Source organism: Gorilla gorilla, chromosome 8 (genome assembly GCF_029281585.2).
Source record: "Gorilla gorilla gorilla isolate KB3781 chromosome 8, NHGRI_mGorGor1-v2.1_pri, whole genome shotgun sequence".
Lineage (NCBI taxonomy): Eukaryota > Metazoa > Chordata > Mammalia > Primates > Hominidae > Gorilla > Gorilla gorilla.
Window position 1 is genome coordinate 53358903 of NC_073232.2, and position 12039 is coordinate 53370941.

Consider the following 12039-nt stretch of genomic DNA (forward strand, 5'->3'; position numbering starts at 1 on the left):
CTGATCCTGATCTTCCTCATGTAGTTTTCACTAGAATAAGTGGTGTCACATTAGCAGGCAGACCAACAGAAGAAGAGAAACGACAAATAAAATATGGAGAAAAGGCCACCTTGGTATTTGGGCCAGTGTGGCCAAGATATATGTCCCTGCTGTACTAAAATGATCTGAAAACCCAAGCTCAGCCTAACAGGATCACTGCCTGCATTCTTCTGTCTGCAGCAAGCCACAAAGGAAGTTCCTTTAAAAAAAAAAAGGAGGCTCATGTCATGAGGAGACAAGATAGGATTCTTGTGTTCTGTCTTTTGACACAATCAGAACTCAGCAATATTTTGAGCCTGCTCATGCAGGCTAGGTTTGGCTTCAGATTAGTAAATTGTAACAGAAAAAGGCACCGTTCTCACATGAGGTCCCAAAGATTATGCAACATACAAAGAAGGTGGGACAGATGGCTCCGGCAAACACCAGGCTGGTAGCTTCTGGGGAACCAAAGGCACTGGCATCAACTTTCTCTACCCCACCATCACCAATAAGTATTTCTCAGCTGGGCTCCTTCAGTGAACTTCAGTCAATGTATAAATTGTAAAAATAAACAAGGTTTTTCTTCCTTTAAATCTTTCCTCCTTATTTTTTTTTTAATTATTAGAGCATAACAAAATGTGTTCACTTTACTGTTTGTATGTATGTAAGTGGCAGTTTAATGATTTGTTGCATACATTTGCATACATACTGCTCTTTGGAATTTTATGCAAAATTGAGAGAGAGAGAGAGAGAGAGAGAGAACAAATACATGTGTGTGTATGCTTCTGTCCCTGAGAAAAAGGCTAACAGTGTTATCACATATTCAAAGTGATCTCTGACTTCAAAAATGTTTTTAGAACTCCAACCTTAGTGACTATGAATGTCACTAATGGGCCCTGCTGGGACCTCAAGAAATGAAAGGACTTTACTGTGTCTTACCAAGAGGGAAATGCATGACAAAGATGAGTAAAGATGGGTCATGAAGCTCACACATATAAAGGTACTACAAATTGTGCATGTCTAGATGTCACACACCAGATCAAATACTGACCACAGAACAGGCAGAATTAACCCTCACAGCAGCCCTAGGAGGTAAGCATCATCATTCCAATTTTACAGATATGGAAGCTAAGGCAGCAGAGTTAAGTAACTGATTTGAAGCCTCAGTGCTTTACCAGTGTTCGGGCTGGGCTTCAAATCCAAGTTAGCAGACTCCAAGCCTGAGCAAGCCTTCACTCTGTACTGTATTCTTAAAAACTATGTGTTCATGTACATACATATAAGAACAAAGAAGTATGTACACAATAAATTAAGTGGAATCAATGGCTGGACTAGAATTCCACCAAAGATCCTATAAATGATGAGGTTTGGGGTGGAGGCCGGGGCTTATCATCACAGCCACCACAGAATTTCCTCTGCTCACCCCATGAACACAAGAGGCCACTGTTCCTCCTGGCCCCTTTGGCGTCAGGCAGATGGAAAACCTTTTCCCACTTAGCCCATCTACCTACTTCCATTTTCTCCTAGTCCAACACTTTTGTCTTCTTTTTGATTAGGGAAAGGAGGATGTTAAGATGAGGATCAAAACAGCCTTTGATCAAGGTCCCAGGATGGAAAAATATAAATAGCCTTGTACTAAAAGCCAACCTAAGTACAGGTTTGACTAACTCTTATCCAAAATGCTTGGGACCAGAAGTGCTTCAGATTTAGAATTTCAGAATATTTGCATTCTACTTACCAGTTCAGCAACCCTAATCCAGAAATATGAAAACCGAAATGCTCCAACGAGCATTTCCTTTGAGCATGACCCTGGAGCACTCAAAATGTTTTGGATTTTGGAGCATTTAGAATGTCAGATTTGGCCTGGTGCAGTGGCTCATGCCTGCAATCCCAGCACTTAAGGAGGCCGACGTGGGCAGATCACCTGAAGTCAGGAGTTCGAGACCAGCCTGGCCCATATGGTGAAACCCCCATCTCTACTAAAAATACAAAAAAAAAAAAAAAAATTGGCCAGGTGTGGTGGTGGGTGCCTGTAATCCCAGCCACTCGGGAGGCTGAGGCAGGAGAATCGCTTGAACCAGGGAGGCAGAGGTTGCAGTGAGCCATGATCATGCCATTGCACTCCAGCCTGGGCAACAAGAGCGCCTCGAAAAAAAAAAAAAAAAAAAAAGAGTGTCAGAGTTTTGGAATAGGGATGCTCAGCCTGTAATATACATTCACCTATAAAATAAGAAGCCACGTCTTTGATATCATCAAATTGCCAAATCTGTGCCCAGGATATCATCAAAGTGCCAAATCTGCCCAGGGTATCTGTGGCTATAGAGACAAAGAATAACTCAGCTGCTTTTAACAAAGAAAGTTTTGAATAATATCTTTGGCCCAGCTTAGTGAAGATATAGAGAGCCCAGAAACCCACGCTTCTGAAGCCTCAGCCACACCGAGGACAGCTTCTTGCCCCAGTGCACTGCAGAATAAGCAGAAGATTCTGACTCTACTCCCCACTCTCTCCCTCTTGCTTGCATACCTGAGCTCCCTCCTTTAGAACAATTAGGAATACCATCCCCAGCCCGGATCTCACTCTCTCCACTAAGGCTGCACTACAAAAACAGTGTAGATCCTCATCTCCCTTCTTATAACCACCTTAGTTCCCTCCCTCTCTTCTCTTCCCTCTTTTTCTCATTACCACCTCTAGAGAGCAGTGAAATTCCTAGATTGATATGTAAGTTGCTTGTTTCTAAGGTGACTTATAGCATTAAAGAATCTTCTGTGCTATGGAAAAATTTCCTTCCCCTTCCATTTAGTGTCTTTGCTGAAATAATGTTTTGGCATCTGTAGCTTTCCCTCAATTCCCTTGAGCATTTATGTTCTTGTTCACCTGGCTGATTTCTAAAAATATAATATGCTTACTCAGATATTTTATCTTTATGCTCTGAAAAATGGTGCCAAATTAGACACAAAGTGACCTACTATCCCATCTGTCAAAATCACTCACACAACTGCTGAAATGGAAGGTCATGGAACAGCTTGGATAATCTTATTTTAAGTGTTGCATTTATGTCCTGCAGGTTGCTAAATCAGGACTAGCAGTAATTCATTTAACACATATTTACTGGGGTGCAGAACTTACTGGTACTGAGGAAACTGCTCTCAGTGAGAAGGGGGACACAATTACTGATTAAACAAATGAATATAATTTTACATAGTGCTAACTACCGCAGCCTGAATATCCCTAACCCAAACACCCAAAATCCGAAAGCTCCAAAATGTGAAACTTTTTGAGAGCCAACATGACCCTCCAAGGAGATACTCACACTGGAGCATTTTGGATTTCTGATTTTGGATTAGGAATGCTGAACCAGTAAGCTGAATGCAAGTATTTCAAACTCTAAAAAAATCTAAAATCTGAAACATTTCTGGTCCCAAGCATTTCAGATAAAGTATACTCAACCTGTATGACAATGAAACACACTGTTATAAGGAAAAATGGTCTACAGGGTCTGCAGACTGTGTCATAATGTGGCTGACAATGGTTCAAAGCAGAATTTCGAGTACTATACAAGGAAACAAGGGGAAACCACATCTGCCTAATCCTTTCAGAAATCACATACCTCATTCTTGGTCTTCCTAGGGCAACGTATCCTCCCTCCAACCCTCATACAGTTCCATCACCACAGCCTGATCATGCCTCACTCATACACAGCTCTCGTCTGTAAATTTCTTGCTATATTCTAACTGTACTTTATTTGAATTAGTCAATTTTTCCTTCGGTAGAGCAAGTCCATGAAGGTTGATCATATCATATTTGGAATACAGAAGGTACAAACATAAATATTTATTAATTTCCCACCATTTGTGTATGTATATATGTATGTGTACATTTTTGTGCATGTATTTATGTGTGTATATGCATGCATGTACATGTATATGTACATTTGTGTGTGGCACACACATATACACAGTCATGTACTAAAAAACAATGTTTCAGTCAACGACAGACTGCATATACGAGGGTGTTCCCATAATATTATAATAAAGCTGAAAAGTTCCTATCACCAAGTGACACCATAGCTGTTATAATGTTGTAGCACAATGAATTGTTTGTGGTGATGCTGGTGTAAATAAATCTACTGTGCTGGCAGTCACATAGAAGTATAGCACATACAATCATGTACAGAGCATAATACTTGATAATGACAATAAACGACTAGGCTACCGGTTTGTGTATTTACTATACTATACTTTTAATCTTTCTATTTTAGAGTGTACCTGTTCTATAAAAATAAAATGTTATCTGTAAAACAGCCTCAGGCAGGTCCTTCAGGAAGTATTCCAAAAGAAGGTGTTGTGACCATAGGAGATGACAGCTCAGTACACGCTATAGCCTCTGAAGACCTTCCAGTGGGAAAAGATGTGAACAGGAATATTGACAATCCTGGCTCTGTGTGTATTTGTGTCTTAGATTTTAACCAAAAAAAAAAAAGGTTAACAGAAAAATTAAAAAATGTAAAAATAGAAAAAAAGCTTATTGAATAAAGCACATAAAGAAAATATTATTGTACTTCTCTGGTATAAAAATAAGCACATAGGGCCGGGTGCGGTGGCTCACGCCTGTAATCCTAGCACTTTGGGAGGCCGAGGCAGGCGGATCACCTGAGGTCAGGAGTTCCAGACCAGCCTGGTCAACGTGGTGAAACCCTGTCTCTATTAAAAATACAAAAAATTAGCTGGGCGTGGTGGCAGGTGCCTGTAATCCCAGCTACTCAGGGGGCTGAGGCAGGAGAATCACTTGAAGGTGATTCCAACCTCCACGAGAGGTGGAGGTTGCAGTGAGCCGAGATCACGCCACTGCACTCTAGCCTGGCAACAGAGCAAGACTCCATCTCAAAAACAAACAAACAAACAAACAAACAAACAAACGGCACATAGACCAATGGAACAGAATAGAGAACACAGAAATAAAGCCAAATACTTAACAACCAACTGATCTTCGACAAGGCAAACAGAAACATAAAGTGGGGAAAGACCACCCTATTCAACAAATGGTGCTGGCATAATTGGCAAGCCACGTGTAGAAGAATGAAACTGGATCTCCATCTCTCATCTTATACTAAAATCAACTCAAGATGGATCAAGGTCTTAAATCTAAGACCTGAAACCATACAAATTCTAGAAGATAACATCAGACAAGCCCTTCTAGACAATGGCTTAGGCAAAGACTTCATGACCAAGAACCCAAAAGCAAATGCAACAAAAACAAAGATAAATAGATGAGACTTAAACTAAAAAGCTTCTGCACAGCAAAAGAAATAATCAGCAGAGTATACAGACAACCCACAGAGTGGGAGAAAATCTTCGTAATTTATACATCTGATAAAGGACTAATATCCAGAATCTACAAGGAACTCAAACAAATTAGCAAGAAAAAAACAATCCCATCAGAAGTAGACTAAGGACAGGAATAGACAGTTCTCAAAAGAAGATATACAAATGGCCAACAAACATATGAAAAAATGCTCGACATTACTAATGATCAGGGAAATGCAAATCAAAACCACAGTGTGATACCACCTTGCTCCTGCAAGAATGGCCATAATAAAAAAGTTTTTAAATAGATGTTGGCAGAGATGTGGCGAAAAGGGAACGAACACTTTCATACTGCTGGTGGGAATGTAAACTAGTACAACCACTATGGAAAACAGTGTAGAGATTTCTTAAAGAACTAAAAGTAGAACTACCATTTGATCCAGTAATCCCACTACTGGGTATCTACCCAGAGGAAAAGAAGTCATTACATGAAAAAGATAATTGCATACATTTACAGCAGGACAATTTGCAACTGAAAAAATACTGAACCAGCCCAAATGCCCATGCCCATTAATCAACGAGTGGATAAAGAAATTGTGGTTTATATATACCGTGGAATACCACTCAGCCATAAAAAGGAAAGAAAGAATGACATTCTCAGCAAGGTGGATGGAACTGGAGACCATTATTCTAAGTGAGGTAACTCAGGAATGGAAAACCAAACATTTTATGTTCTCACTCATAAGTGGGAGCTAAGCTATGAGAATGCAAAGGCTTAAGAATGATACAATGGACTTTGAGGACTCGGGGGAGGGGGTGGAGGAGGAAAGGATGGGAGGGGTGTGAGAGATAAAAGACTACAAACTGGGTACAGTGTACACTGCTTGGGTGATGGGTGCACCAAAATCTCAGTAATCACCACTAAAGAACTTATTCATGTAACCAAACACCACCTGTTCCCCCAAAACCAATGGAAATCAAAAATTAAAAATTAAAAAAATTTAAAAAAGAAAAGATTATTGTACTTCTATATAATGTTTGTGTTTTAAGCTGTTATTACAAAAGAGTCAAAAGGTTGAAAAATAATTTAAAAGTCTATAAGGTAAAAAAGTTATAGTAAGCTAAGGTTAATTTATTATTGAGAGAAAAGTTTTAAACAAATTTAGTGTAGCCTAAGTGTACAGTGTTCATAAAGTCTACAGTAGTGTACAGTAATGTCACATTCACTCACCAGACACTCACTGACTCACCCAGAGCAAATTCCAATCCTGCAAGCTCCATTCATGGTAAATGCCCTATACAGCTATACTATTTCTCACCTTTTTTAAATATCATATTTTTACTGTACCTTCTCTTCTTCTCTGTTTAGATACCTAAATACTTATCATTGTGTTCCAATCACCTACAGTATTCAGTACAGTAACATGCTGTACAGGTTTATAGCCTGGGAGTAATAGGCCATATACCATATACCCTAGGCATGTGGTGGGCTATACCGTGTAGGTTTGTGTAAATACACTCTATGATGTTCACACAATGACAAAATTGCCCAACCACACGTTTCTCAGAATGTGTCACATTGTAAAGCGACACAACTGGATATAATTTTGCATGTACATATCTAACTAGAAGAGCCAAAATGCTACCCAACTTTTGATTACATTATTTGGCATGATGAGAAATAATGACTGGCTATGTCTCTTTAAAAAATATTCAACTTTCAAGCCAAAAAAATAAACTAAGCAAAAAGGTGAGCAAAAACAATTTTAAAAGAGAGAATGAATGGGTTTCCTTACTTCCTCCTTGCCTTCCATTGTTTTCTCTCTTTGAGATTCCTCTTGGCTGAGTATCGGAAGATTTCATACATTTCTTAGCTCTGGATGACTTATAATTCTACATATGAAAGTGTCAATGCTACATTTTAATTTTAGAATTCCTAGCCACCAAAGTCAGGTGATGCTCACATAAGTTAAGAGGCCAAAACAACTTGGAAAGCACTGAATCCAACCCCTTCATTTTACAGAAGAAATATAGGCCCAGGAAGACTAACTATCTTGCCCAGTCAGAAGCAGAGTAAGAATAAACCGGAAGCCAGGCATTTTCAGGCCTTTTCACCTCACATCTGGGCACCATAACCTCATGCCCCAACCCTCTCTTAAGAGGGCAGGATGAAAGAAGACGGCAGAAAGAGGCTCAGATAGTCCCTCCAGCCACAGCTAGTCAAGGCTGGACACTCTCATGGTTTCCCAAGGAGGAGACGGAGAGGGATCAAAGTGTGGTGTGACTTCCCCCTCAGAAGCATTTCACGTAGAAGACCACAGACATCCACCCAGAAAATAATAAATATGTTACATGGATGAGACTTCTTCGAATATAGCGCCTGAAACCTCACAGACGTAACACACTTCCTTCCAGTCTCTTTTTGTTCTGGAAAGTTCTGGGGCTTATATCACTGAGCTGCGCTAAGGCCAAGTGTACATGATTACAACAAGCACCATGTAGGATTTCTTCATTTCTTTCCGTCCTTCCTCCCTTCCTCTCTGCTGTTCCTTCTTTTATCCACCTGCCTTCCATTTCATTCCTTCATCTGGACAATTAGTTTTCTTATTTAATCATGTTGCCTTTTCACCCTGGCTTCCAGAAAGCTCTAAGTAAACTTTTAAATCAACCAATAGCAACCTTGCTAATCTTTTGATCGGCATAAATGTTGCCTATTTTCTTTTCCTTATAATAGAGCCCATTTGCTGCGGGGGTGGAAGCAGTAAAAAAAAAACAACTATTTTTAAATCTGCTAGGAAGGAGGTAAGCACAAATAAAGTTCAATAAGTAATGAAAATGTTATAAATAAACTGGGGGTATCCAAAATATTTCCTTGGTTTTGTTGTAGGAAACCATAGACAGGGCAAATATGACCACCCACCGCCGCCCCCCGCCGACCTAGAGTATGGTTATTTGTACCTCCCTCCGCCCTCCAGCGAGACCAAGGGAATCCTGATCAAGCCACCTATGAGAACCTGGATCTTCACCCACATCCAGGGATCTCATCTGGGCTTTAGGCGTTTCTTAAACTCCTGAAACTATATGCAAAACTGTATGCAGGAATCTACCCTAGAACTATCACCTGTGAATCTTTCAGTCTTTTTGAAAATCTATATGAAGAATTTTAACCTATAGAGACTGTTGAACAGTGCTTGCTCCCCATTAAGGAAAAAAATGTGTATGTGGTTTGATCTTACTTTACTGAATTTCGTAAGATTCTCTTGAAGAGCTCCAAAACATGATAATAACTTCTGAGCTACTTGAACATCAAAATTGAAATGATTTCTTTGGATACTTCAAACTCTTCTATTTTACAAATTTAAAATATATATATTTCTACCAACTCAGCATGATGTGGAGTGGGAGGGTGAAGAGCGACTGGAAACGGCACATGCAGCATTTACCTTATTTCCAGGCGTTCTGGACTCCCCAGCAACATTTCCACAGTACAGGCATGGCCCAGGCAGTGCTCTCAAATGATGTCTAGAGAGTCTCTGCAAGTCACCCAGCTCCCTTTTCTCTGTCCTCAGCCCATTCTCACCAACCACAGGGACCTTACACTTGGTGGCTGGCCCGGGGTGACTCACCACGTGCCCGCTGAGATCACCGACAAAGCCAGAGGCCTGCTGGCTCTGATAGTACTCGAGCTGCTTCTCCGCCAGTTCTACCCGCTGTAACAGATTCTCAATAAAGTCCTGGAGCCGGGCTTTCCCTTGAACCTCCTTCTCAGCTGCCGCTTCCAGGAAATGGTTGAATGTGACAACTTCTCTGCAAGGCAAAAATGTCAGAACACAAAATGGAAATATGAGGCAAGGAATTCACTCATTCAACACATATTTATTGAGTGCCTACTATTTGTCAGTTAACACCCTAGGCAGTACTCCATGGCAATGACAAGAGAGGTAATCACCTCTTAGTGATTACATTTACAGACTGTATTTTAGTAGAGGAAGATAGTCACTATAAAACAAACAAATAAATATATGTCAGATGGTCATAAGTGCTAAGAAAATTGAAACTGGGTGCAAGGGGACAGTGACAGAGGAAGGAAAGGAGTGAATAATATTTTAAAAAGCAAAGTTAGAAACGACCTTTTGAATGGGGTGACATTTGAACAGAGACCTGTGGAAGAAGCCATGCAGGTGTTTAGGAAGAGCAAACCAGGGACAGCAGATGGGTCTGAGGTACAGCAAGGGGGTCTACATGGAGGAGGGAGCCAGGTAGGACCTCACAGATCACTGTGAGACTTCTGGTTTTATTACAAATGAGATGGGAAACCATTGGATGTATTGCTTTTAAGACAAGCTCTGACTTGGATTTTTAAAGTCTGGCGATCGAGAGAGAAAACTCTACAGGGAGAGAAAGTATAGGAGCAAGAGGCCAAGCTGAGCACTAAAACAGCACATCAAATGAGTCATCTTGTCCAACAGTATATTTTTTAGCTTAGAGCTTAGAACAAAACAGCCCATACAGCTACCACGAGGTCAACTCAAAGACCACCGGGAAAACTATTCTAATGCTGACATAAGAGAAGCAATGCATGGGTTGCCCTCCCCTAAGAAGCTGAGCAAAATACTTCAACTACTCCTTTATCTACATAATTCACAAGTAGATTACAAATCCAGAAAAATTCTAATAACTTTATTACCATCTTATATTTTGCTTTCATCTTTAATGGAAATATGAAAATAGTATTTTTTCTGATTTATAAATAAGCTCTTTATTTAAAAAATTCAAATAACCCACTAGAAATATAAAAAAGGAAAGATCACCTGAAACTCCATTATCCTGAGACCACCACCATTATCTTGGTAGCCATCCTCATGAACATCAAACTCATCCCCAAACACACCCACCCAAGCACACATACACAGTTTTCCTTCTTTTCCTACCTTGCTCTCAACTCTCAGTTCCCCTCTCTCCACACCCTCTTTCCCAGGCCAAGGACCCAGTAATCACCACTATGAATAGGTGCATATTGCCAGAGTTCTCTCTACCCTATTGTCTTCACTTAATAAGAAGCCATGAATATCCTTTTAGTCATCACCCTTGTATGTTCTGCCAGTCCCAGTGGAGCTAATGAGTTCCCTAATTTTACTGTCCGTTGGGTAGTATTTCCTTTACATGTCTCCAAAATCTCTCTCAGTCTTCAAGGAATGGCCTCTCACTGTTTTTGCCATGTTCAACTTACACAAGATTCTAAAGACTCTACTTTCTGTCCTTTCAGGCTCTTTCAATTTTGATTCGTGAATGCTAATTTTTGTTTATCCAACCTCATTCAGTTGTTCTAGACAGTTAATTAAATTCATTGGCTTCTCTGCATCTTCTCAACCTCCACTTGATCTTTATTTTCCACTGAGCTCTGTAATTCTCTTGGGAGTAGAACTTCAGGGAAGTCTGGCTCAGGAAGTCAGAGTTTTACATAAGATCTTTGCAAAATAGCTGGTAGTGACTTCCAGCTCTTTTCTTCTGTACTAATAGTCAGTGTGCCACTTTTACAATTAGTCATGATTTTTCTCTCACAAATACATTACGCCACACATGGCCATACTGAAACTTTTCTGACACTTCCTATAGAATCACACATCCTTACAAAACTTTGGGAATTACATATGTATAAAAACAGACAACAGGCTGGCTCTAATAATGATTCACTCAAAGAAATGCTAGTGATACCAGCCCCTGTTTTTTCTAGTTTCCCATCCAGGATCAAACATAAACCCTAATTCCATAATAATTCCATCATCTTTCAGTAGCTAAGAAAGATCCACACACAAGAAATAAGAGTCCTTCTGGAAAAGAATTTTTTTCATCATCAAGTTTCAAGTTTATTTCCAGATGTTTCCATATTATCCCTCAATAGAAGATGTGTACTTTTCAAGGTCTTCATTATTCAGGCCATGAACACAAGCCAGTTTTTAAGCTCTACCGTCATTCACTTTGATCTGCTTCCTACATGAGCCACAAACTTTAACTAGCAGCAAACGAGTGGCGGGCCCATGTGAATGCATCCCCAGCCCTTTCATGGTTCTTGCTTATGGTTTAGGTCCTTTGGGATGGAGTATTCTGGAAATACACCACAGGAAAATGGTTACCACTTCTTATTTCCAGCATTAAGGCTTCAATTCATTTGGAGTCTGAGAATCCAAATTTCTACAAGCCTGTTGTAGAGATTTCCTGGGAGATATTTAGGATAACTGAATGATGCAACTGTCTCCAAACTGTACTTATAGGGCAAACAACCAAAAGTTAAAAAAAAAAAAGTTCCATTTTTAAAAATTCATTTCGGTCAATATTTCCTACATCTTATTATGGAAATGGTTCACATATATTAAGGAAAATATAAAAATTGACCTTTTGGAGGATTCAACTGGGCAGGGACAGAATCAGCTTTTGTTCTGTGTTCTAAGTCCAGCACTCAACACATTTGTGTTTGACACACAATATTGAATAAGTATTTGTTGTAATTAATGTTTATAAAGGACAAGGAAGAAACTAAAAATGACCCAAAATCCCACCACTCAGAAGCAACTACTGTCAATATCCAGTATATTTTTTCCTGTCTTTTATCTCTGTGCACATTTACCATTCCAGGGCTTTCATGCTATACAGTCTAGCATATGCGAAGACAGCAACATTTGATGGCTTAATCTCAGGGGATTAGCATCACAAAAGGAA

The 12039-nt window shown here is 39.8% G+C and overlaps 1 protein-coding gene across 2 annotated transcripts in view; it reads right to left on the reverse strand.

Moving 5' to 3' along the window:
• Positions 1 to 12039, reverse strand: part of ZNF365 (zinc finger protein 365) — a 289598-nt gene that overhangs the window by 266014 nt on the left and 11545 nt on the right. For both annotated transcript variants that reach the window (XM_063710064.1, XM_031015660.3), the window contains exon 3: positions 8949 to 9129. In XM_063710064.1, coding sequence (XP_063566134.1) covers positions 8949 to 9129 — 181 coding nt within the window. The remainder of the gene's footprint in view (positions 1 to 8948; positions 9130 to 12039) is intronic.